This window comes from Geotrypetes seraphini, chromosome 11 (assembly GCF_902459505.1).
Source record: "Geotrypetes seraphini chromosome 11, aGeoSer1.1, whole genome shotgun sequence".
NCBI lineage: Eukaryota > Metazoa > Chordata > Amphibia > Gymnophiona > Dermophiidae > Geotrypetes > Geotrypetes seraphini.
Genome location: NC_047094.1, coordinates 5668118 through 5696088, shown reverse-complemented (window position 1 = coordinate 5696088; position 27971 = coordinate 5668118). Strand labels below are relative to the sequence as shown.

Genomic DNA, 27971 nt, shown 5'->3' with positions numbered 1-27971 from the left:
CCAACTGCCATATCACCCATATGAAAAAGTAACTCTTTGCACCAGCTTTAATAGCAACAGCTTTAATTCAGACACATTCCTCGGTTTTTGTGCATGAACTGCTAGTTTCAGATCCTGCCCCGGCATCTCTTTTGGATTCAAGTCCGGACTTTGACTAGGCCAGTCCAAACGAATTTTGTTTCATCTCGGCCATTCAGATGTTGATTTGCATTTGTTTTGGATCCTTGTCTTGCTGCATAACCCAATTATGCTCCTCCTCTTGTTTAGTCTAGAATTCACGATTCCTTCAATAATGACAAGTTTCCATGTCCTGAGGCAGCAAAGCATTCCCACTCTATCATACTATCACCACCGTGTTCGGTCTTACTCTGAAATGCTCTATTTGCTTTATGTCTTATTATTCCAAAAGACTGACGAGCATCAATGTTGCACTTGAATAGCAGCCGTTTGTGGCTTGTTACTCTCCCATGAATCCCGTTTCTGCCCAGTCTCCTCCTTGTAGTACAGTCATGAACAAGGAGCTGAGGCCTGGGATGCTTTCTAATGTCCTGGATGAATTGTCGATGCACTCTTGGAGTAATTTTGGCAGACTGTTCCAAGTCTTCTCCATTTTGGTATGATGAAGTTCCAGAGTTCTAGAAATGGCTCTGTAACCCTTTTCAGACTGATTAGCGTAGAGCCCTTATCACCACTGGTATTGTAGGCGTTAAAGGCACCTGCGCTACCTGATGAGCGCAGGGCACACTATTCAGCACTCCCAATCATGCACCCCACATTAAAAACTAAAGTCTATTTTTTAGCGCATGGGCAGTATGCACCAATCCTAAAACTAACGCAACTTGCGAAAAGCACCACAAGTGCTTGCCAGAGCTTAGTAAAAGGACCCTTGAGGTGGACGGTAGTAGTTGGTTTTTTTCACATGGGTGATATGAGATCACTTTGTTCCCTAAATAAGTGGCGTAATAATTTCAAAACAATTTCTTTGCTTAGGTTCCCTTTTGTTTAAATTCATCGGCAATTAGATCTCTTCATTCGGATTATTTTTGTATCCTCATTACTCTTTTGTGAACCACATAGAACTATTTGGTTATGAGGTCTAGAAATTGATTTATTGTATTGTATTGTAAACCATTCAGTGTGACATATTTATTTATTTAATTCTTTATTCATTTTAAAACTGACAAACAAGTGATTAATATTAAAACATTACATTACTAATAAAATATACAGCACTTGACATTCTTATACATATAATCCATTAAAGTAGAAATTATAACCTTTCCCCCCACCCAACAATTCTTCAACAGAAATCCAATCATTAAATAAAAATATTAATCATCCAATATCCCCCCTCCCCCCAATAAAATACATGTATCCATCAGAAAGGAAAACTATGTTCATTCATTACAATAATTCTCTAATGGCCCCCAGATCTTTATAAAGTTGTTATAATTACCTTTCTGTACAGCAATTGCTCTTTCCATTTTAAAAATGTGACAAAGTGAATTCCACCAAAAAGAATAATTAAGATTTGTATAATTTTTCCAATTAGCCATAATGTGCTGAATTGCCACCCCTGTCATTATTAATAGAAGTTTGTTATTATAAGATGAAATTTGACTTTTTTTCCTCATAGCCATGCCAAACAGAATAGTATCTTAAGACAAAGCAACATGATTTTCAAGTAAACGGTTAACCTGCGTCCAAATTGAATTCCAAAATAATTTAATACAGGGACAGTAAAAAAGTAAATGATCCAATGTCCCTACTTCCAGATTACAATGCCAGCATCTATTAGACTTAGATCTATCTAACTTTTGCAAATGAACAGGGGTCCAAAAAGCTCTATGCAACAAAAAGAACCAAGTTTGCCTCATAGATGCAGACACTGTGCATCTCATTCTCCAAGACCAAATTCGTGGCCATTGAGATGCAGAAATTTGATGCCTTATTTCAATACTCCAAATGTCTCAATACTCCATATTTAAAAGAATAGAGAACATGAGGAAAGGGGCAAAAACATTTTCGCATCAATGTAGCTTTTACCTGGAGTTTCTGTCATGATATTTCATGACAAAGTTGCTGCTAATATAAGATGATTTAATGTCTTTAGAGGATGTCCTCAGGCAGATAGACAGACTAAAGAGCGACAAATCGCCAGGTCCGGACGGCATCCACCCAAGGGTACTCAAGGAACTAAGGAACGAAATAGAAGAGCCACTTCGCCAAATATGTAACCTATCCTTGAAAACTGGAGAGATCCCGGAGGATTGGAAAATTGCAAATGTCACGCCCATCTTCAAGAAGGGTTCAAGGGGGGACCCAGGAAACTACAGGCCGGTAAACTTGACCTCGGTCCCGGGAAAGATGATGGAAGCACTGATTAAGGACAGTATCTGTGAACACATAGAAAACAATGGACAGCTAAAGTCGAGTCAGCACGGCTTCTGCAAGGGTAGGTCATGCCTCACAAACTTATTGTACTTCTTTGAGGGGGTAAACAGCCAGGTGGATAAAGGGGAATCCATTGACATCATTTACCTTGACTTTCAAAAAGCCTTCGACAAGGTACCGCACGAAAGACTGCTTAAAAAGCTGTGGAAACACGGGGTGCAAGGGGAGGTCCACCGATGGATCAAAAACTGACTGGCAGACAGGAAACAGAGGGTTGGAGTAAAGGGCCATTACTCAGACTGGCATTGGGTCACGAGCGGAGTTCCGCAGGGGTCGGTGCTGGGACCGCTCCTGTTCAATATATTTATTAATGACCTGGAGGTGGGAACAAATTGCGAAATAATTAAATTTGCGGATGACACCAAACTCTACCGCAGGGTTGAAACCATGGAAGACTGCGAAGATCTGCAAAGGGACCTAACGATGCTAGAAGAATGGGCCAAGAAATGGCAAATGAACTTTAATGTAGGGAAATGCAAGGTCATGCATGTAGGGAAAAAGAACCCGATGTTCAGCTACAAAATGGGGAGGATCACTGCTAGGGGTAAGTAACCTTGAAAGAGACCTGGGAGTGATGGTAGACACATCTTTGAAGGCGTCGGCACAATGCGCCACAGCCTCAAAAAAAGCAAACAAAATGTTGGGTATCATTAAGAAGGGTATCACTACCAGGACAAAGGAGGTCATCCTGCCACTGTATCGTGCAATGGTGCGACCGCATCTGGAGTACTGTGTCCAGTACTGGTCGCCGTACCTCAAGAAGGACATGGCGGTACTTGAGGGAGTCCAGAGAAGAGCAACTAAACTGATAAGGGGTATGGAAAACCTCTCATATACTGACAGACTGAAAAAGCTGGGGCTGTTCTCCCTGGAGAAGCGGAGACTTAGAGGAGACATGATAGAAACCTTCAAGATCCTGAAGGGTATGGAAAAGGTAGACAGGGACAGATTTTTCAGATTATGGGGAACCACAAGTACAAGGGGGCACTCGGAGAAATTAAAAGGGGACAGGTTTAGAACAAATGCCAGAAAGTTCTTTTTCACTCAGAGGGTGGTGGATACATGGAACGCGCTTCTGGAGGCTGTGATAGGCCGGAGCACGTTACAAGGCTTCAAAGAAGGTTTGGATAGGTTCCTAGAGGATAAAGGAATTGAGGGGTACAGTTAGGAGTAGCGGTAGGTTGTAGGGATAGTCTGGGACCATTGCTCAGGCAATGGGCCTGATGGGCCACCGCGGGAGCGGACCGCTGGGCGAGATGGACCTCTGGTCTGCCTCAGCGGAGGCAACTTCTTATGTTCTTATGAATCAGTTTGTCTCTAATGTCTGACTGCTTAACATCGGTGGACCTCTAAATAATATAAAGCTCATGACTCTCTTAATTATATTCATTCATGGTAGGAAATCTTTCTTAATGGGGGTTGTTTTATAAAATTGCTTTGCCAGTTTCGGTGTCCCATTGGCGCTTGATGATCACCAAATTATAGAATTATAGAATGCCCCCACCCATTGGCACACCTTTATAGAATGGCACTTAGCTTACTTACATACCTGACTGCCGATTGATGTAACTGCCTCCAATAGTCCATGATAGGAAGCTTCCAAGTAATAATATAAATCCTTCAGTGAACACAGTAAAACAGTAAGTGGCAGAAGATAAAGATCTATATGATAACAAGGTGGCCAGAGCTGCAGTTTCCACCATGAGACCCATAGGAGGATGATGTGTGGTTCAACTTACCACTCAAGATGTCTTCCCCCTCATCCTCACTGACAGCATTTGACAACAAAGCCACCTACAATCCTGGAGTTGCCGAACTTCACCTGTCTTATGCCATTTGCCTTAATACCTCTGAATATCTCAGCACTATACAGATAGTGCCAGAGCTGTATCGGAACTTATTTGGATAGTGGTAGTATTAGGTCCGTTATCCGGATAGTTTAAGACAGACAAAAGAGTGTCCTAAATTATCAGATAGCATTGTTCCAGCACAGACCGCTTTATCTGAACACTCAGCACCAACCACTGCCTAGATAGTGGAAATGAATATCCAGATAATTTTGACCACTTTAGCCAGCATTTTTAAAAAACACTGATCATGGAGGCTAAATGTTTCCTGCTCACCTTTCTGTTTATCCCCTACATCCCAGATCCAAGACCTTTGGATCCACTGAGGTGCCTTCTGGCTGAATATCACTCATTTGCCACTGAAATTGTACATATCTACTGTCTGGATCTGTAATCAAGGCCATGTCAGATCTTAGTAAGAGAAAATTAGCAGAGGTTTTACCTGGCCTTTTAAATCCCCAGTGATGGGGGGCGGGGCTTCTTTTATACAACCCTGTATAGAAAAACAAAGTCTTAATAAAATTACTTGCTATTTTATGAACTGTTTGACATTCTCTGAGGTGCCAACATTTTCGCCAGTTAGATCTTTGTGGGGCCAAATTAGGCCGTGGAAGACCATCTTGAATACTAAAGATGGCCACTCTGAGCACATTGTAATGCCATTTGGCCAATTATATTTCAGATCCATTAAGCAGAGCCAAAAAATGAAAAGCCATGAAAGAAATTAAGATTATCAAAGTAGTTGGCTTTCTCAGTGCTCTTGGAGAATAGCTGAATAATTAACAAATTTAAAGAAGTTTGATTGAAAATTTAGTGTAAAGCAGTCCTATCAAGACAAATGGTCTGAGATAACTGGACTTTACAATCACTTACTGTAGTTTTTTATCCATTATTTTATTATATAGAGAATATTGTAAATTGCTTTGATATTGACATTACATAAAGCGAAATAACAAAGTCAATAAACTATAAAATTGCTCCAAATTTATCAATGGAAATAATCCAGTCATAAAACTGGAGCAAAAATGTTACTATTTCTTTCCCTGTACGTTCTACATATTCCTGGCTTTCCTTCCAGTAGCATCGTTCAGACTTGGTCAGGATCAGAAATGGGATAACATTCTTCTTAATTATTACAGGGTCTGGCCTTTCTCTTCACTTCTGCAAATCAACAGCTTGACCTAGCCCTCAACTCCCAAGCTAATTACACTGTCAGAGCAGCTCCTGTTCCATCTCATTTTCTCTCTACTAAAGGCAATTCTGAGCCTTAATTACTTTCATAATTGAGTAGACTAAATAATTCAGCCACACTCTTTTTCATAAGATTTTCACATCTTGAGAGCCATCACATTTATTCCAGATATGGAAAATTTTCACTTCCAGTAGTCTTAGGACTTCTCAAAAGAGTTATGATCTGGGGGTTTGCTCCTAGGGATGGATTTACAAACTTACATTTCACTTATTTTCTTTTCCTTTATTTCATGTGTAGCAAACTTGAAGCAAGAAAGAGATGATTGATTAAAATGAACACAGCAGTAGATTTTAGGCAATTGGAGTGTGGAACTTCACTTTGGGTCTCTTTCACAAAGCTGCACCAAAGCCCATAGGAATTGAATGAACTTCGGTGCATTTGCCAGTGTGGCCTTGAAAAGGAGCCCTTTGAGAGGCGATAGGGAACTTGCATAGCATTAAAGCAAACCAAGCCCCTGCAGCCATAGGTCAGGCATCTCCCTAGCGCTGCAGCATTTGGGGGTGTATCCAGCATTTCCCCCCACATGCCTTTTCTTCAGAGTTGCTTCTTTCTTGCCAACATTCCCTATAGGTAGGTACAGAATACCTTTTTGGTTGGAGAGAAGAATCAAACAACTAGCTCGTCACAAGTAGACGCAGCGCCATTCTCTCTCTCCAAGTTCAAGCATACTAAAGTAAAGTGAGTTGTCCAGTGTCACAATGAAAGTCATTTACCAGATTGAGTCATAGAACGATGATTAGGCTCTAGACCTTTTGGCCTTCAAATTCTCAAGGTCTGTCTTGCAGGGTTCACAATCATAAGCGCGCGGGACAAAGCCGCGCCGACATTAGAGAGCAGTGAGTGCAAGACTCAAGCGTGCCGCCATAAAAGTTTATTTTAAAGGGCTCCGATGGGGGGTGTTTACTTAATAGTGTTCGCGCTGCCGTTGGGGGTGGTTTTGGGGGGTTGTAACCCCCCATTATAGAGGAAACTTAACTTTTTCCCTATTTTTTAGGGGAAAAGTTAAGTTTTCTGTATAATGTGGGGGGGTTACACCCCCACACACCCCCAACGGCAGCACGAACACTATTAAGTAAACACCCCCCATCGGAGCCCTTTAAAATAAACTTTTATGGCGGTACGCTGGAGTCTTGCGTGCAATTGTCTGCTCTCTATTGTTGGTTCGGCTTTATCCGTCATGCTTTTGTCCCGTCACTGGCTTGCAGGTTACCCTCTAATGAATTGCAGGAGAGAGATTTCCATACCATGGAGGTAGTAGGCATGCTTAGCTCTCTCATGCATTTTCATAAGTGATATCCTGAAAATTTGACCTATTGGCATCCCTTGAGGATTGGGATTGAAGACCAAAGCTCTAGACCTTACTTTTAGACTTTTAACTGTATTTAACCCAGTGTGTACACAATGGGAGGGATTGAATGGTCCTTAGCAGCTTCTGAAGTTATTATTCTTATAATATGTTGAATGCAACAGCTTATAAATGAAGCAGTACTTAAAACCTACCTTACATTGTACTTGTTCTAATGCTTAGGGAAGCACGACAAATAGAGTCTTTACAACCAATAAAACCATCATTATTCAAACGGGCAGTTCGTTCCTTGCTGTACTGGATTTATGATCTCTTCAACAAGAAGGCTAGTGGAAAGCAAACAAAAGACCCAAAATGAAGACTTTATGCTTTTAATGAATTTCTATGTTTTGCTGCCAGATATTTTTTTGATTTACATTTAAGTAGGAGACCTTGTTCAGAAATCTTAAGATATGTATATACAGATATATGTTAAATACATTTAAAAAAATAACCATATTATGGCTTTCTCTCCCCGCTTGTCGGCCTGTCAGGCCATTAATTCTGACAGAAAACACAGGCCTTGCTTTTTCCCTCCAAAAAACTCTCAGCTGTTACTGGGCGACAGCTGCTCCCCTCTGGAACTAATTACAGCTGTCTGAGAGATTTAGGTCTCAGTCGCAACAACTTGAATATTGCTGCTAATTTTTAACACGTACAGTTGGAAGATGTCATAATAGGCTGATATACGATCAAATTTTAAAAGTGTAACAGCACAGCTGCTACTGGGCATCTGGCAGGGAGAGCTTGTGGAATATTGATTTAAGAAATGCTGCTTATTATTCTTAGAACTTTTGTCTTTGGTTGGAAAATGATGGCGCGTGTGTGGATTGCACATGCCATGAGTGCTGGAGGAGTTTTTACGTCCATAGTTTACGTTGGGCAGCTTAATCCAAAGCCAGATGAAACCCTCAGCAAAGTATGTCATTGACTCAACACTACAGGGCTTAACCAGCCTAATTCCAGTTAAACCTAATGTGGTCAAATCTAGATGCCAGAACAGAAAGCCAGCTATGATGCGCAAAATAATACTGCATCAACAAATTCAAGATTTCTTATCCAATGATGAATTAGGCTTGTTGAGATCTTGGAGTTGTTGACTGGTAAGATGGAGACGGAAACTTCACAACTCTGAATCGGCATACGGGTATATAATATTTCATCTCTAGGACTGGATAATTCAGCAAGTTGGCACAGGGAAACAGAATCTTTTATCACTAGACCAGGTGGCTCAGGGGACTGATGTGTGGAAACAGAGCCAACACCTGACCAACCTAAGCAATGGCAATATAAACTTTATTATAGCCGCCACTATCGAGAGCCTTTGTCCCAATCCAGCCAGACGTGTGTGCTCTTCACCATACAATTTGTTGGAGAGATCAATCTGCCTGCTTTTAAATATCAGCAGCATTGGGAAAACAACTGCTTTTACACCTAAGCAGCAGCGGGTACATCCGCAACCACCAAGAGCCCACAGACCCGATCCTGCCAGGAGCGTGAACTCCTCCCCCTGCAGTCCATTGGAGAGATCAATCTGCCTGCTTTTAAATATCAGCAGCAGTGGAGATCAACTGCTTTTACATCTAAGCAGCAATGAGACCAGCCACAACCACCGAGAGCACTCAGACCCGATCCTACCAAGAGTGTGAACTCTTCCCCCCCCTGCAATCCGCTAAGAAGATCGACTGTCGGTTCCGGGCGGCTTTCCCGCAGAGGAGAGAATCCTGCATTCACCGTGGACCTCATCTGGGGCAGCCTCCTTGGAGCGGCTGGGGCACGGGCAGTGTGTCTGGGAGGGAATGCATGGATGGGAGAACATCGCAGGGGAGGAGACATAGACATCCTGGGACTGTCGGCCAGAAGAAGCCCTTTCTGGATACGTCAATCGCTCCTCCTAAACTTACTTGCTCCACTTCATCACTGACGCTGACCCATTCTGCTTCTATTCCTTTCTCTCCTCTCTTCTACCTTCCAAAGTATTTAGATCAATGCTGTCTTTTTAAAATGTTTATTTTATTTTTATTTTTCCTCTAACTCTACTTTTCACTTCACTATTACCCTCCAGGTACTTTAGTTAGATTGTGAGCCTTCGGGACAGTAAGGGAATTTTCCAAGTACCTTTCTTATTTCTAATCTTAATGTATATTTTCTGTAAACCGCTTAGAACCTAACGGATGTAGCGGTATATAAGAAATAAATTACATTACATTACATTACATTATATGGGATGTTAATTCTCTTCTTTAAACACATTACCTTCTTAAGCCCAGAAGCGATCACTCCTTGAGAGAAGGCAATGTTTGCAAAGCCTTAGAGAGATGCTTGAAAGTAAAACAACTTTTAGGTAGGAGAAGAAAGAACTTATACATTTTGAGGGTATGAAAAGAATTTTTGGAGCACTCTGGAGGTTCAAAATGGATATTCAGCTTCATAGTCCCAACTCGTCAAGCATGAGGGCACCATGACATGGAAATTAGCAAAGAAGGGGACGTACACTTCACATGGCAATTACTTCTGCATGCAGAAATTATGTAATGAATCAAATCTTATTATCCCGAAATTTACAAGTTTGGGATAGCAGCTATACATGATGTAACAGAAGTGAAATGCAACTGCACATTAGCAATGAAACAGAGGCCTGAGCTCAGTTCGACACAAGCCCCAAGGCTACATGAAAGCATGTAAAATTTGATGTTTAGCGACATTGAGGGTCTTAACAGGGAATCACACTTAAGCCCCAGCTTCTGAATCTAATTACAAGCACAGCTGCAGGATACCTTCAGGATGATGAAATCTAGGTGTCTGCAATCTGTGGACCGCTGAAGATGGGAAAGGGGGTGTCATGTACTGCTTGCCTTAAACTAGAAAAGTTCATAAGCCTTTTTTCTAAGACAGACTTGGAAAAGTCCACTGCTTATTTCTAGGATAGGCAGGGATCTTGCCAAGTATTTGTGACCTGATTTGGCCACTGTTGGAAACAGGATACTGGGCTTGATGGACCTTCGATCTGTCCCATTATGGCGATTCTTATGTTCTTATAATGAAGGCAAAAGCATAGAAATTCACATTCTTACCCCCTCCCCTTTTCTCCTGCTGCATGGGATATCACCGTAAAATGACCTATGTCCACTCTATCATTCTCTGTGCAAGAAACTCCCCAACCCTGAACCAGCAGGATTCAGGAACGTACAGTAGGTGCACAAAGCATTGAATACAAAGGAACATAAGAATAGCCATCCTTGGGTCAGACCACTCCTATTGTCTTGTTTTGCAAAGCTTCTTGCTGATTGATATGCTACTGATGAGACCCATTGTGTACTTCTCTTTCTCTTTTTTCATTTAGGTGGATAAGGGGAGAACATTACAAATATAAGTTTAGCCATCTGGGAGGCAAGCATGCCGCTGAGGGCAAGTGGTGGATCCGTAAAAAAATTGGCCCATACTTTCCACCAGTCAGTCTGCAGGGGCTGAAGAAATACTTTGAAAGTCGACACTGGCCTCATCCACACAAATCCTGAGCCAGAGAGACTTTTCTTGATTTTCTTGATTTTTACTTTTTTTGTCAAATGAGAAAATAAAATACAATTGTCCAAAAGCCGACCTGTTCATTCAAATAGTAGCATTTGTAAATCGAGCCAAATTCGACCCAGCCCTGGAATAAATTACTCCTGAAATTTCACTTAACTGGCATTTGTCCAACTTCTAGGCCTGTTATGTGGAAGAGTTTCTGATTGGGATGGTTCTGTGTTCTGAATGAAACCAAAGCTTCTCCCATTCATCCAAGGACATACTGCACATAGATGCTTGTTAAAGATCTCGATACTCCCTAAAAACCCTGGGGCCCAATATTCATAAACATTAGACCAAACGCAGAAAAGCTGCAGCCAAAGCAATGCATTCAAATTGCAACCTTTGATAATGAAGGGTCTTTTTTTTGTCCTACCATATAGATGTTCAAATAAGAGCCCAACATCTAAGCTGTGCGAGAAACCTCCAGCCACATTCCTGCCTAGGGGGGGTTGGGGGAGTAATGCTTCCCGATCATTTTCAGTCACTAGAGACAAGCACTTTCTTGATTGGAAAATGTGATACTGAGACAGAGTTTTGATCATAACTAGTGCTTTGTAGCTGTTTTTTGAGGAGGCCGATGTAGACAACCCTATGCATTGATCAGTCTGTCCCTATTAGAAGGACCTAATGTGCCACGAAGGTTGTTTTCTTTAACACACTCCCTAATTCTAGATATAGAGCCAATTAGTGCTAACAATCGGTTATTGACAATAATCGGAATTTAGACGGGCATCTGAGTTGCTATTCTTTAAAGATGCATGCATAAGTTTTTTCTCGTGGATCTGAAAAGAGGTCATACCATGGGAAGGACATGGGCAGGTTGGGGCGTTTCTAGGATTTGCGCACAATGTTCTTTATGTTGATTTCAAAATTTCTATTCCACATAAAACCTATGCGGATTAGAAATAAAACATTCATAAAATAATCACAAACCAATACAAAAATATATATCCTTATTTCATCTATTTGCAGTCACTGTACTACATCCCTCCTGTCATTGTACTGGGCCTCTTCTCCCTTGAAAAGAGGAGACTGAGAGGGGTCATGATCAAAACATTCAAGATAACGAAGGGAATAGACTTAGTAGATAAAGACAGGTTGTTCACCCTCTCCAAAGTAGGGAGAACGAGAGGGCACTCTCTAAAGTTGAAAGGGGATAGATTTCGTACAAACAAAACGCTCTTCCGGAGGCTGTTATAGGGGAAAAACACCCTCCAGGGATTCAAGACAAAGTTAGACAAGTTCCTGTTGAACCGGAACATATGCAGGTAAGGCTAGTCTGTTAGGGCACTGGTCTTTGACCTAAGGACCGCGCGTGAGCGGACTGTTGGGCATGATGGACCACTTGTCTGACCCAGCAGCGGCAATTCTTATGTTAAAAATGCTGAAGCAAACAAGTGCGTCTTCCTAAAAGGGATCCAGGGCTAATTTACACCAATCCGTGCACTCCAATCCTGGTGCTAAGCACTTAAATGATGCCCAGCGTGGGTGTTTCCCCCATGCCACATGGTGAGAGCCTGCTCAGTGACAGCATCTGAGTGCCCACAGCTTACCCTTCTGTGCCCGCAGTTACACCTGGCAAAGGGCGGCAATGTAGAAGCTCCGCCCATGTGAGCATCCCTTGCATTTAGGCATCATGCCTCTTACGGAATTGTCCTATATGTACAAAGGTTCGATTTAGCTAGCGCATAGAAATTGGGTCAGGATGTGTTCGGTTCCGATGGTACTTTAGAAAAGGAAATGGCCAGGGGGAGCTGTTTCATGTGCATCTCCCCGCACGACATTGAGCAGAAGCGTGGCAACTCACACATGTTTGCCAAGCCTTACACGTGAGCCTGCCACTTTAAAACCTACCCTTTATTTTCCATTTGGAGGGGGATGTAACAGGGAGAGCTGGTAGTCCGCATTTTGGTGACAGCTTTATTCTCAGATATTGAGTGCCAGATCATGTCTGGCCTGAAACAACCAGATTCAGTAGAGACCGTTAAAAGTAATATGCAGCTCTTAAGCAGCCACAAAAAGATAGGTCTGCGAATCATGTGCTTTTCCTAGCAGGATATGTGTTGACTGCCCTGGGAATGCCCATAAAGGAGCCAGGCACTGACTGTTTAGCTCCGGAAGAGAAATTTAAACAGCCAGGAGCCATTTCTGGCCATTGAAATGGCTTTGACTATCAACCCCAAACATTTTCCAAGCAAAAGCAATGCACGCTGCAATACAGAAATCTAAGGACAGAGGAATGAGGCTACCAGAATCAAAAAATGGTTTGAGAATCTGCCTTAATTCAGTCCAGCTACATCCTGTCTGCATATTCCTGTGTCTGGTTGAAGGTGCTTAGGCTAGGGCAGGGGTAGGCAATTCCGGTCCTCGAGAGCCGGAGCCAGGTCAGGTTTTCAGGATCTCCACAATCAATACGCAGTGCATGCAAATCCATCTCATACATATTCATTGTGGAGATCCTGAAAACTTGACCTGGCTCCGGCTCTTGAGGACCCAAATTGCCTACCCCTGAGCTAGGGCATTTAAAATTAAACTGCTTTTCAGCAGAGTTCCTTCAGGACTGACATCCAAAAGAAGGTACTGCAAAAGCTACATCTCATTCTCCTGTAACTGCCAGGATGAAGTATCTGTCTGGATCCCACGATTCTTTCCTTTCTCTAAGACACGTCTACATTTTCTGCAAAATCACTTTAACATCTAATGCAAAGGTATTCAAAGTAGTGTGTCACCAGCCAGCAGCAAAGAAGGATGAAGCATGCACCATCTCTGCAGAGGGTGCAACGGCCTATAAAAATACTCCTCTCCCCCATTCTCCAGTTCACCTCACTCAATACAGGCTTGGCTCTGCTCTCGGCCCTTCTGCCTCCTGATTATATTCCAGAGCACGTAATGCTAATGGAAGACATTCTGGGGCTCAGGGGAGACATTTTGGAGGTGTCCAAAGTCTACTGGCACGGGGACCCAGCACAGTGGCACACTCGCCGACATCAGCCCTGTGTGAAAGAACGCAGCACACACGCAGAGGGATGCAGAAAATCCCAGTGGTAACAAGAGCCGGATGCTTTATGGCTTCAGGAAGCCTAATATTGTTTTAAACTCCTAGTGAAACTCAAAGGCTTTGTGTGTCTTTATGTGAAGATGGGTAAACACTGAAGGTGACAGTGTTAAGATCCTTAGGGAGCTGCCTAGCAATTTATTCAATCTTTTTTTCTGCCAGAGTGATCCTGTAGGTGACAGATCACATCCTGTCCCTCTTGCCTTGGTTTAAGCACTTTTTCACAATTACATTGATGATATCCTGCCATCCATAGAACATAAGAATTGCCGCTGCTGGGTCAGACCAGTGGTCCATCGTGCCCAGCAGTCTGCTCCCGCGGCAGCCCCTAGGTCATAGACCAGAGCCCTACCTGCGTACGTTCCAGTTCAGCAGGAACTTGTCCAACTTTGTCTTGAATCCCTGGAGGGTGTTTTCCCCTATGACAGACTCCGGAAGAGCGTTCCAGGTCTCCACCACTCTCTCGGTAAAGAAGAACTTCCTTACGTTTGTACAGAATCTATCCTCTTTCAACTTTAGAGAGTGCCCTCTCGTTCTCCCTACCTTGGAGAGGGTGAACAACCTGTCTTTATCTACTAAGTCTATTCCCTTCAGTATCTTGAATGTTTCGATCATGTCCCCTCTCAGTCTCCTCTTTTCAAGGGAGAAGAGGCCCAGTTTCTCCAATTTCTCACTGTACGGCAACTCCTCCAGCCCCTTAACCGTTTTAGTCGTTCTTCTCTGGACCCTTTTGAGTAGTACCATGTCCTTCTTCATGTACGGTGACCAGATAAAGGTGTGAGCATCAATGGCAGTGGAATGGCCAGCTGCTATTCCATAATTCCTAAGGGGCCTTTTAGTACAGCTTAGTGCTCTAAGCTTCAGTCTTACTACTACTATTTTTTCTATAGCGCTACCAGACGCATGTAATGCTGTACAGAGTCACGAAGGAGACAGTCCCTGCTCAAAGGAGCTTACAATCTAAACAGACAAACAGGATCCCATGAATACAATTAGGGGGAATCTGCAGGCTAGGGCGGGGGGGGGGGAGTAGGATTATGGATTGAAGGCTACATCAAAAAGGTGGGTGTACAGTCTGCTTTTAAACAAGGGAATAAACTCAGGTAGTTTATTCCAGGCATGCAATTGTTAGAGGAGATCGGACACGATATAGGCATGCTCAACATCACACATAATTGATAAAATGCTGTTTTGGCAAACATAAGTGTCCCTTTTAGGTGCTGGAATTTACATGAGCGATAGATCTTTCATAAATATAGGTGATCTTGAAGCAGAGGTGCTCAATGTCAGTCCTTAAGGTCCACAACCCAATGAATATGCATAAAACTATTTACACACACTGGCTCCATTGTATGTAAATAGATGTCATGCATATTCATTGGGGAAAGCCTGAAAATCCAACTGGACCTTGAGGACTGACATTGAGCACCCCTGTCTCGGCTCTCGTTACCCATAGAAATATCTCCCTCCAAATGTTGGCACGCTGTTATAGAATATGAGAGGAGCTCATGGTGATCCCTAGCAGTGAGGAAACAGACATCCACCGGTGAAGATTTAGAAACTATATGGATGGTCAAGTGGGCTAGACCATTGTTTCCAGTTGTCCATATGGCCAATGGAGATAGCCTGTTTAATCACATGCAAAATTCATTGGCTTTTAGTGTAGTCCACTTATCCAAAGGTAAGTATTGATGTCTTGATGCACTAAATCCAAAAAGCCAGAAATCGACAAAATTGAGGGTTAGCCCTCTTGTCTGTAAACCATCTATTTGTGTCTCAGCTTTGGGCCATCACATGTAGACTCTTTCATGCTTCCTCCAGTGTATAAAATTGGCTCATTCTAGACCCTCAAAAGGGACCCTCATAGTAAAAGTGATGTTTACGAAGATATGCACCAGCAACAATTTTTGGTTTGTGTACGACCTCCAGTTGGTCCAAAATGCAGCCACATGGCTGCTGACTGATTCTTCATATCTTGGTCATATTTCTCCACAACTTGTCTCACTGCATTAATTACTTGTATTGTTTAGAATCAAGTGTAACATTTTACTTTGGATACACAAATCTTTGCACTGTTCTAATTAAGTTCAGTTTTGAAGATCCCTAGATACGTTCATGCTTTATGCTCTCAGTCCATCATTGAAAAAGTTCCATTTTGCAGAGGCAAGGAGTTCATGGTCCACTGCTAGACATGGAGTGGAACAGGCTTCCTATGGATCTCAGATTATCAGGTCATTTAAAAAGAGACTCGATGTTGGTCCAATTCTAACAGAAAAATGGTTAGACAATTTACATGGGCAGAGAAATTTTGTAGCAAGCTTTTTGGTTTTGGTTGGCTTTTCCATTCAGATGTGCAGCTTGGATCTCTTCAGTGCAGCAGAAGAGCTTGCAATTTTACTGGAGGCTTTTGCTGGCGCTGCAGGTAGAAATGTCCAGTCGCTGATGAGAGAGCTGACGTGAAAGCCAAGACACCCAAGGTGCTCATGGTTAGCAGTCCTCGAGTACCAGTCAGGTTTTCAGGATAAACTTGCATGCATTGCCACCATCCTAAGCACATTTATCTTTGTTTTTTTAGGCTGCCGCCGGTATTATGCCTGGTTATTCAATGTTGGGCAATATTCAGGCACCTGCATTGAATATCCAGTAATCCAGGAACACCCAGTAGTTCTTAAGTGGTGAAGTGTAATATTCACCTAAGTGATGCTGCATAAGGATAGGATTGTGTTTTATGCAGTCCGATTGTTAACTTAGGTGGTTAAGTGCTGAATGTTGGCATTTAACCTCATAGAGGGGGACTGGGAGTGGAGTCACTGATTGTAGCTTTAGCCGGTTAGCGCTACTCATTCTCAGTGGATGGCCCCGCACAAGCGATTCAGAGGAAGGGGATGAGCAAGTAGCACCAGTGTTCCACTCTAAACCTGTTTAAACTCAGCACTGGTTTTCTAAATCTTGCTCCAACATGCTCTGGGATGGTAATTAGAAAACCAGAGCTAGATCAGAATCTGGAGAGAGCAAGGACTAAAAGCTGAGTGATGACATCAGGCCGCAGAGCAGTCGAATGAGAATTTGAGAGCCAGGATTGAAGAGAGTTGATGGGGAGCTAGACTAGCAATGGTATATCTCTCACTTCCCAAGCCATTGCCTATACAGGTCTAATCCAAACAGCATGTCCCCAAGTATAATTTCCACTGTCCATCCATCTCTTTGACTTAGAGTGGGATACTCAAGAGAGACCTGGAACAGCGGATGTGTCAGGGGTTAGCTTGCCACACATGGTGAGAGGCTTACCTACTGCCTGAACGAAGGTTTGGTTCCAAAAAGTCATTCTTAAAAACTTTGAAAGCAATGTTACATTTCTCCGAGTTCTCTCTGACTGACGGATCCCACAGGCGGTGTGCTCCTACACTATGGTAAGGCCTCATTTTTTCTGGTTTTTGACCTGTGGGTCAAGCGTAATAGGAAGCAGACGTATTTAATTCCTGATGCCTGTGTTGCACTGATCTAGTAAGTAATCCCTCTCTCTCTAAGAGCAGTACATTGCAGAGCAGACTCGTCACCTCTTATCCATGGAAAGTAAAATCATTCTGTCAGAGGAAATGAATTTGCCTGCAATGTGACAGAAGAATATTAAGAACCCATCCAGTGAGGAAAGAACAAATGAACAGAAGTATAAAGTTTACTTTCACACTGCAGTAATAGGGAATTGTAGTCATCATTAGGGTTGTGCTTTTCATTTCAACTCATTTTTAAGATGAAGTGAAAAAAAAAAAATTCAATTTTGTTCATTTTCATTTCAACAATTATGTCCCTCTCCCCCTCTGCAGCAACAAAAAAAAAAAAAAATATATATATATATATATATATATATATATACATATGCTCTTTCCGGTCCTCTACCCTCCCCACATCATCATCTCAGCATTTTACCCCACCTGCTGTATCTTAAGAACATAAGAATAGCCATACTGGGTCAGACCAAGTAGCCTGTTTCTACGGTGGCCAATCCAGGTCAAAAGTACCTGACAGAATCCCAAAGAGTAGCAAGATTTCATGCTACTGATCCCAGGGCAAGCAGCGGCTTCCCTCATGTCTATCTCAATAGCAAATTATGGATTTTTCCTCCAGGAACTTGTCCAAACCTTTTTTTTAACCAGCTATATTAATTTCTCTTACCACAACCTCTGGCAATGCTTTCCAGAGCTTAATTATTCTCTTACCATTTCTCTACCAACTCTGCCCTCCCCAGTGTTTTACACCATCTTGCTATCTCCTTGGGGAAGCAATGATCCCTGGGATTAAAAAGACTAAGGGACACTTGATGAAGTTACAGGGAAATACTTTTAAAACCAATAGGAGGAAAATGTTTTCACTCATAATAATTAAGCTCTGGAACGCGTTGCCAGAGGTTGTGGTGAGAGCGAATAGCGTAGCTAGATTTAAGAAAGGTTTGGACAATTTCCTGGAAAAAAAGCCCATAGTCTGTTATTGAGAAAGACATAGGGGAAGCCACTGCTTAGGATGTTGCTACTTGGGTTTTGGCCATCGTGGATATGGGCTACTGGGCTAGATGGACCCAGTAAGGCTATTCTTATGTTCTTTTGCGATTACAGATGCATGCTTTCCAGTTCAACGTTTGGAAGGGTCCACCAGGCAGAAGTAGCAGTTGCTTGAGTGGTTAGTGGGTTTCCTCCAAATTCTTGGGATAGCAAACTTCATGGGTCTCTTTTCCCCTCTGTACCATTCTGTAGAAGAACAAAATAAAATTGTGGTAATGAATACAATTAATTTATTTCAACTATGACTAATGTGTACAAGATTCTTGCAACATATTTCATATATGATATATTTTCAAATAACATTGAACATTTTATAATTAAAATATTTTTAAAAAATGAAATATTCTAAGAAATTGTATAGCAGAAAATTCCACCATCCTAGTGAGAAACAAAATTGTCCTTCCAGAGTTTTTTGACGGAGCTCGCATGTGAAGTGAGGTGCCCAAGGTTTGTCTTGATCCCCAGTGGGCATGCCAAAATACGCTTTGTGGGCATCGCACATCTTAGCAGATGCTTCTATGGAGTACTGTTTTTCTCTTGTCTTGATAAATTGGCTGCATACATAGCAAAATGCATCTGCCGGATGTTTGCACCTCAGTAAAAGGGCCCCTAAGTTTATTCATCTTGGAACAATCTGGAATGTTCTGCAAAAAAAAGCGCATTTCAAAATATCAATGCCATGATTACAAAAGCAAAGTTTGAGGGGAATGATAGCCATTTTCTGTTTTTATTTTGTGGCATTAAGAAGGAACAAAAAATAAATTAAATTTGCTTACATAGTGAAGTCAGAGACTGAGCAGTTTGATACTTTTTAGCAGGGGGGGGGATCCACTAGCCTAGTGGTTCAGAGAACTAGAAACCAAAGAGAGATTTGGGGGATTTGTCTATACAGATAATCCCAGTGGAATCAAAGAACCTAGAGGAGCAAGGAAGAGGAAGTGGTTAAAATTAATTTGAGATTTTGTGAAGAGTGTCTTGCAGATTCCAGGGACTGGAACAGCTGGATATAAGAACAGAAGAGAGTGGAGACATCCAAGGAGTGGAATGATGCTGGAGCCATAAGCTCTATTCTCTAGGGTGCACCTAAGTGAATGCAGGCATACAATGTAGATAAGACTATTAACATATGACCCAACACAGCTGCGTTTCAGCGAATGCTTGTATCGGGGATCCTTAATCACTGAAAAGTAAAAAAAACTGCCACAAATTTCCTATACGCTCAAAATATCCAAATGCTTAAGATGTCACCCTTGTCTATCCGTCTGTTTACTCCCTCGAAGAAGTGCAGCAAGTTCGTCAAGCAAGATCTTCCTCTGCTGAAGCCATGCTGGCTGGTCCTCATCAGGTCATGTCCATGCATCATTGAGCACCTTGACGGACACGATCTGATGAGGACCAGCCAGCATGGCTTCAGCAGAGGAAGATCTTGCTTGACGAACTTGCTGCACTTCTTCGAGGGAGTAAACAGACGGATAGACAAGGGTGACCCAGTCGACATTATATATCTGGATTTTCAGAAGGCTTTCGACAAGGTTCCGCATGAACGACTACTTTGAAAATTTGCGAGTCATGGAATCGAGGGTGAAATATGTGGATTAAAAATTGGCTGGTGGATAGGAAACAGAGAGTGGGAGTAAATGGACAATACTCAGACTGGAAAAGCGTCACCAGTGGAGTGCCGCAGGGTTCGGTGCTTGGACCCGTGTAACATATTTATAAACGATCTGGAAATTGGTACGACGAGTGAGGTGATTAAATTTGCGGACGATACGAAGTTATTCAGAGTAGTGAAGACGCAGGAGGATTGCGAACATCTGCAACGTGACATAAACACGCTCAAGAAATGGGCCACGACATGGCAGATGAGGTTCAACGTGGATAAGTGTAAGGTGATGCATGTTGGTAACAAAAATGCACAAATACAGGATGTCAGGGGCAGTACTTGGAGAGACCCTCTAGGAAAGATACTTGGGAGTACTGGTTGACAAGACGATGAAGCCATCCACGCAATGTGCGGCGGCGGTGAAAAAGCCAAACAGAATGCTGGGAATGATTAAGAAGGGGATCACGAACAGATCAGAGAGTTGTTATGCTGCTGTACCGAGCTATGGTGCATCCTCACCTGAAGTACTGCATCCAGCACTGGTCGCCGTACATGAAGAAGGACACAGTGCTACTCGAAAGGGTCCAGAGAAGAGCGACTAAAACGGTTACGGGGCTGGAGGAGTTGCCGTACAGTGAGAGATTAGAGAAACTGGGCCTGTTCTCCCTTGAAAAGAGGAGACTGAGAGGGGACATGATCGAAACATTCAAGATACTGAAGGGAGTAGACTTAGTAGATAAAGACAGGTTGTTCATCCTCTCCAAGGTAGAGAGAACGAGAGGGCACTCTCTAAAGTTAAAAGGGGATAGATTCCGTACAAACCTAAGGAAGTTCTTCTTCACCCAGAGAGTGGTGGAAAACTGGAACGTTCTGCTGGAGGCTGTTATAGGGGAAAACACTCTCCAGGGATTTAAGATAAAGTTGGACGGGTTGCTATTGAACCAGTACGTAAGCAGGTAGGGCTTATCTCAGGGCACTGGTCTTTGACCTGGGGGCCACCGTGGGAGCAGATTGCTGGGCACGATGGACCACTGGTCTGACCCAGCAGCAGCAAATTCTTATGTTCTTATGTAAGAACACTTGAGAGATAATCCACTTGTGGGAGAAGTGCCACTACATCCTGCAAGCAAAACTAAAAGTAGATTTGTACTACCTATGAAAACCAGAGAATATTTTCTACTTTAATGTATCTCCCACTAAAGGCTGGTAGATGCACTAAGAATTGCTTTGCACAAAATTGTCACTAAACAGACTGGAATAAATTCATAATGTTTCTTTGGTTGTGTTTGGCAAAGCAAGGATTGGGTTTCCATTTCATTTCCAGGTTTTGATGTCAAAATGAAGGGCTGATCTGCATAGGAGCCATTTGATTCAAAGTCTGTATGGGGAGAGACTGCTTCCTTTGCACCCCACCGAGCTAAGAGACTTGTGGGGGTTGAATTCTCCCCTCCCCCATCCCAACTCCCTCCAATTACATGTCTTTTGAATGGTTATGAAAAGAAAATCATTTCCGCATACACCGTGGTTCATCTGATGAGCTGCAAAGTTAGAGAAGTTTTTAAAAATCATGTGCATTAGTAACTTTGGCAGTTCTGTGTTCACTGTTCTTCCTGACAGGACAGTTTTATCCCCCCACCACCACCAAAAAAAAATCTAGAAAGTGCTCAATTACAAGACCTTCATTTCCTGGACTTAAAAGGGCTAAATATCAAATTGAATTCATTCATTGTGGAACTTGAGACAGTCCAACCTGGACATCTCAATTCCAATTTGCACGTCATTTCTAAACTATTGCTGTGTAGTAGAACCATTTAAACACATTCCATCCTTTACTTGTATAAACCCACTATTTACATATGCAAATTACAAGCAAGCTTGGGGAAGAGTGTAGCTACAGCCTCAGCACGCTGAGGTTGTGGGTTCAAACCCATGCTGCTCCTTGTGACTCTGGGCAAGTCACTTAATCCCCCCCCCAATTGCCCCCATTGCCCCAGGTACAACAGATAGATTGTAAATCGTTCTGAGCTCCCCTGGGAGAACAGTATAGAAAATTGAATATCTAAATGAAAGTACCTCTGTAGATTTGAAAATATTAGACAGGTGCTCATCGACTTCCGACCTCAACTTTACGATGTGTCTTCCTCTCTCCCAAGTCTCGCTACGCAGCGTAATAACATACACAGGGGTGTTGCCCCATGTGAGTTTGTACCTCATGGTTTTGGCGATTTCGTACCCTAAAGAGGAAATTGTCTTTGTCCACTCCTCAGCCTTCCAAAAAGGAAAGAAAGACACAAAAATGATGATAATAAAACAGGATGAAGGAGGAAAGAAAGTGAATATGATCGCACTGTACTGGGTCGACAATGATTACAAAGCAACGTACTGGGCCCATCCATGAAATAGAGAAATTTTGTTTTATTCCTCCTTCCCACCTTAGTATGTCTGTCCTTGTATTATCTTTGCCCATTATTTATTTTTTATTTTTTATTTTAATTGTACAACGCTTTGAAATATATTGTAAAGCATTTTATCAAATTTTAAATAAACTATCAACTTATTGCAAAATTTATGAAGAGAAAAAGAAGCAAACAATTCAGTCGAAGCTCACTATGTTTATGAAAAGAGCAACTTTACCCATCACCGGATGAAGGAGATATCGACAATCCGCACCCAAGCACCAGTGGTGCCAGGAATTAAATGTACTTTACTGTACCGTATTTCTTATTTTTGTCTGTTTTTCTACAGTTGTACTGTAGTTTGACTAAGAAAGAAAGAAAATGTTGTTAACAGATTGCTTTAAAATGATTAAAATATCATTACCCAGTCTAATATTTAACATAGGCCGACATATGTCCTGATCAACTTACGACCTGTCAGTCAACCAATTGCAGTCGTAAGTCGACAAGTACCTGTAGTGTATATGGAGGCAATTTTCCATGCACTCTTATTTAGATTGGGGAGAGCAATATTATTTCAGATAGCTCTTTATCCAAATAAGTCTCTCTTAAAGTTTGTAGATGGCTTTAAATATTGTCTTATCTTGCTGCAGGTTTTTTCTATAAGGGACCTGGATTATTACAAGTTTCAATGAAGATAAACAATTAAGACAAGATTTTTCAGGATTCCAGGAAAAGCTCCACACATTTCAGAGAATACTTTCATTCCAATAAGACTTTTGCATAACAAACTAGGGGCTCCTTTTACAAAGCCATGGTAGCAATTCCCATGCAGCAAATGCGATGCAGCCCATTTGATTCCTATGGGCTGCATCGCATTTGCCATGCCTAGATTCGCTACTGCAGCTCTGTAAAAGGAACCCTAGATGTGTACTTTGGAAAGTATCCCATCAAAAAACCTCAATCAGGTTTTAAAAATATACGAGAGTAACTGACACTGTCACTAAATGAATTTTCATTGTACAAAAGGTAATACAGTATATAGAAATAAAAGAAATAAGGTGATACCTTTTTTATTGGACTAACTTGATTAGTTTTCAAAGGTAACCCTTCAGATCAGAAATAAGCAAATGTTGACAAATATCAGTATATATAGTATAAGTCAGGGGTGTCCAATGTCGGTCCTCGAGGGCCGCAGTCCAGTCGGGTTTTCAGGATTTCCCCAATGAATATGCATGAGATCTATTTGCATGCACTGCTTTCAATGCATATTCATTGGGAAAATCCTGAAAACCCGACTGGATTGCGGCCCTCGAGGACCGACATTGGACACCCCTGGTATAAGTGAAGCATAAAAATTCCAATGACAGTCTCACAGGAAGAGTAAGATGAGAAACAGGGAGAGATGGATGGGTGCAGTGGCGTGGTAAGGATGAGCGGCGCCTGAAACGGTGGTGTCCCTCCACCCCCCTTCCCTTTCCCCTTTCTGATGTCACTTCTGTGGCTCTCACGAACCGGAATTGCCTACCCTTGCTCTAGTCAAGCTCACTAGGTGCACTACGTGTGGCCAACAATCATTTCATGGCTAGCAGCCTCACTATCAACATAGCTAGGAAGAGAAAGTTACTGATTAGATACAATCTCTACTTGAGATTGACTAGAGTATTTAAAATTGAACAGTAAAATCCTTTCTGTATTTATTATTTGGCAAAAAATTTTTGTGCCTGTGAGTTTGGGTGGTAGAGCGTGGTAACTTCGCCAACGATCTGAGGCTTGTTCTTTGCCTTTTAGCAGTATCATGGTGCCTAGCTAATTTTTTCAATTAATGGAGTGTCTTTTTGTATGTGTTATGTTATAACTTTACCTCCATTCCTCCTTTTTGAAGTGTTTTCTAATTATAATAGCCAAGGAAGTCTGAAAGAATTACCAAGTATTGTCACCTTCTGGCCAGCAGGTGTGAAGAATCAACAGGAAGAACTGAGTGGTCTGGAATGGAAATATCTATCTCAATCCTGATTGGTCCTAACAGCTACTGTCTGCCTTTCCCATTGAAAACAAGGCCTCAAGGGTTCTTTTTCTGATGACTAAGCACCTACATATTTTTCTCAAAATTCATGATGCTACAGATACATCTGAAATTAGGACTGTAAAACAATTGTTTTCAATTTCAGTAATTACCAGCCAGGACCACAATAATAGCTATAATATTTTTTTTAAAACTTGATAAAACCGACTTTATTTCTGGAAAATTATATAGAAAACCAAGCTAGCATCCTGTGTTTCTCCATCCATGTGGTCTGGAGCTTGGTGGGGATTCTCTGTCTTTTCCTTTAGCCTAGGATCAGGCTGATCGTATAAAGCTCTTCAACATCTGGGATTAATGTGGATGGGAAGGAACTCCCTCAGAACCTATTTTTACCTTTCCTTTCAGAAACCAAAAGTAATCCCTATCGCAATTGTCAAATGTTAAGTCCATGACCCTTTCATGGGGAACATCAATTCTGTCTTCCTAAGTATCTATGATACAGGCTAATCTTTAACATACAAACATTGTCATCCACTGTCTGTTGTTAAAAGTAATGATGGATAATTTTGTCAAGAAGTTCCTTTAAATGTGTTCTACACATGCTCTAGGCACTTGCTTCTCTGATTGATGAAACATCTGGTCTTCAGTCTACTCTGTTTGCTCTCAGATGGCCCATTTGCAGCAACACTGAAAACAAAATCCTGGAGACATTCTGGTTGCTACGCCTCTTATTGTTTGGTGTTGAAGGTCTACCTGTTGCTTTATTCATCATTAAAGTGTCTTGCTCATAAGAACAAAAGAATAGCCTTACTGGGTCAGACTGATGGTCCATCAAGCCCAGTAGCCCATTTTAACGGTGGCCAATCCAGGTCTCTAGTACCTGGCCAAAACCCAAAGAGTAGCAACATTCCAGAATCTCAAAGATTAGCAAGATTCTGGAACCCCAAACAGGAGCAATATTCCATGTGGAATCCCCAAAGAGTAGCAACATTCCAGAATCTAAAAGATTAGCAAGATTCTGGAACCCCAAATAGGAGCAATATACCATGCAGAATCCTCAGAGTAGCAACATTCCATGCTACCAATCCAGGGCAAGCAGTGGTTTCCCCCATGTCTTTCTCAATAACAGACTATGGACTTTTCCTCTAGGAAATTATCCAAACCTTTCTTAAAACCAGCTACGCTATCCACTTTTACCACAACCTCTGGTAATGCGTTCCAGAGCTTAACTATTCTCTGAGTGAAAAAAAAATTTCCTCCTATTGGTTTTAAAAAGTATTTCCCTGAAACTTCATCGAATGTCCCCTAGTCTTTGTAATTTTTGACGGAGTGAAAAATCGATCCACATGTACCCGTTATACTCCACTCAGGATTTTGTAGACTTCAATCATATCTCCCCTTAGCCATCTCTTTTCCAAGCTGACGAGCTCTAACCGTTTTAGTCTTTCCTCATATGAGAGGAGCTCCATCCCCTTTATCATCTCATGTTTGGGATGTTACTTGTATGATTTGACAGGGTGCCTTTCCACCTTGCGAGTTTAGTGATCACCCAAAAAGTTACAGGTAGAATGGACTGAGCCATCTCTCAAGCAGAGAATGCATTCAGTACTGTCCAAGTGCAGTCCTCGAGCGCTCCAAACAGGTCAGGTTTTCAGGATATCTCTAATGAATATGCATGAGAGAGAGCTACATACAATGCATATTCATTAGGGATATCCTGAAAAGCTGGTCTGCTTGCAATGCGCAAGCACGGAACTTGGACAAGTCTGTTCTAATCAAAAGACCTGAGCAAATATGGAAAATTGACTACTGTAAGGATTGTTAGTGGCCCCCACAATGTATGGTTGGTGGGGTTATATTAGAGGCGCCCTTACACACGCCAGGTCCCAGGTTCAGTTCCCTCACTGAAGATTCACCAGGAAGTAGACTCAAATAAGAAGCACAGCCAGAATGATTGCATAAAGATTATATTATAGAAATAGTCTTATAGAAAAGCAATATTCAGAATGGTTATAATGAAGCATTACAATTAAGGAGAGAGCAAAGCAGTTTCCCTGCCTTACAGAGTTCAGAGGCAAAGGGACAAGAGAGGCGTGAAGTTCTAGGGAGAGCCAGAGAGAGAAAGGGGGATGGGGTGATGGTCTAGGTTTCGGGTTCCATAGATAAAGAGAAGGATAGACAGAGAAAGAGAGAGCTCAAGAGAAACAAGAGAGGACCAGAGTGCCAAGAGAGGGGGGTAATGCTGCAAGGGGGCTTTTATAGTTTGGAAACTTATTCTAAAAACCAGAATCTATTGAGCTTCAATAGAAGTTAAATCTCCCCCCTCCTTCGTAGACAGGAGAAAAATAGGCTGTAGTCATATATGTATTTCCAGTATGTCTCTGACAATAGTTTCTGATTAACTTTAGTTATCTGTGCACCTGGACCCATTGTCCTAAGTACCCTCTTAATCAGACATTAACACATTAACACCTTTTAGCTAATCATGATTTAATCAGGGCTACTTAAAACAGTCTCCCTGCCCTCAGGGTCTATCTGCATTCACATGCTAGATTAGATTGATATAATTTCCCATAGGCCTTCGCTGACATTAGTTATGCCAACTGAAAATGCTGAATGCTAGCAATAGCTATGCTGACATCTACCTTCATTGCAAAGAGGAAATCCAGACCCTGACAGACTCCATTGTGTCTGTTCTTGTTAATAACCCACTGAAGCTAGGCACATGTCTGTCACTGCTCAAAGTAAATATAGCCTGATTTTCTTAACTTTTCACCATTATGTTCTCTTTTCATGAGGCTCATCCAGACCCTAGGCAGACAAGCAGAGTGTGACCACTGTTTGATGTTATTGGTACATAAAATGCCCTCTTTGCAAAGGTATTTGAATGTGTTCCAGTGTCCTGTGGTGGCTGTGTTAGTCCAAGGTAATATGTAGAAATAATTTTTTAAAAAACTTACCAACCTCCCTCCCTCTCCCCTTTTTGCAAAACCATAGCGCATTTTTTTTGTGCTGGCTGCAGCAGTAACAGCTCTGAAGCTCATAGAATTCCTACGAGCATTTTAGCTGTTACCACCATGGCAAGCGCTTTAAACTGTGCTACGGTTTTGTAAAATGGGGGGTTACTGTAGTTTATGATTAGCCCTTCTTCCCCAGATCAGAGAAAATAAGAGAGACTTTTCTGCGGTGCTAAACCTGGCCGCTTAAGGGCTGAATATCACACAATTAGAGCTTGTAGGTCTCATCAATTTACAGCCAACCTAACACTATTTCTAGAATGTGGGGGATGGTAACCAATGGCAAATAAAGACCTCTATGGTTCATCCAGTCTGCCAACGAGACAGCCAGCCAGGCAACTCTTTTTGCCCTGTTTAAAGTGTGAAGTTCATTTACGTTTCGCTCTGGTTTCATCCTCCTTGAGAATCCCATGTGCTCTTGACACCCTCCTGGAACTAGGCTGTCAAATGAAATGTACATTAAAATTAAAGCCCAGAAAGCAGATGTGTGGCATACTGAAGGCCCTGGAAGTTTGGGAGGTATGAAAAACAAGTAAATACAAGTATATTCTTTAATCCCTAATTAATCTAGTTTGTAGATTTAGCGTTCATTGTACTAAGCTGCAGTAATAGGATTGCCCAGAAAAACCTAAAGTTGGAAAAACTTAACAAATTGAAATTTTTCCCATGAATTTGATTGTGATTGATCAGAAAATAAAAATTTTTTAAGCCCATCCTGGGGTCACTCAAAGCCTCTGATTATATAAAGCTCTGCTTTTCTTAAAATTTGCTATTATTTTTGCGTAATGGAACAAATTTCTTGGTATTATAGCCATAACTTTTATGTTTTCAAGCTCAGAAAAGATAACTG

General features: G+C 41.9%; 1 protein-coding gene across 1 annotated transcript in view; it reads left to right on the top strand.

The window, feature by feature from the left end:
* The window catches only part of LMF1 (lipase maturation factor 1), a 376591-nt gene extending 366095 nt beyond the window's left edge, over positions 1–10496 (top strand). The window contains exon 11 of the mRNA XM_033915111.1: positions 10242–10496. Within this exon, the coding sequence (XP_033771002.1) occupies positions 10242–10416 (175 nt within the window). The 3' untranslated portion in view covers positions 10417–10496. The remainder of the gene's footprint in view (positions 1–10241) is intronic.
* Positions 10497–27971: the final 17475 nt, after the last annotated feature.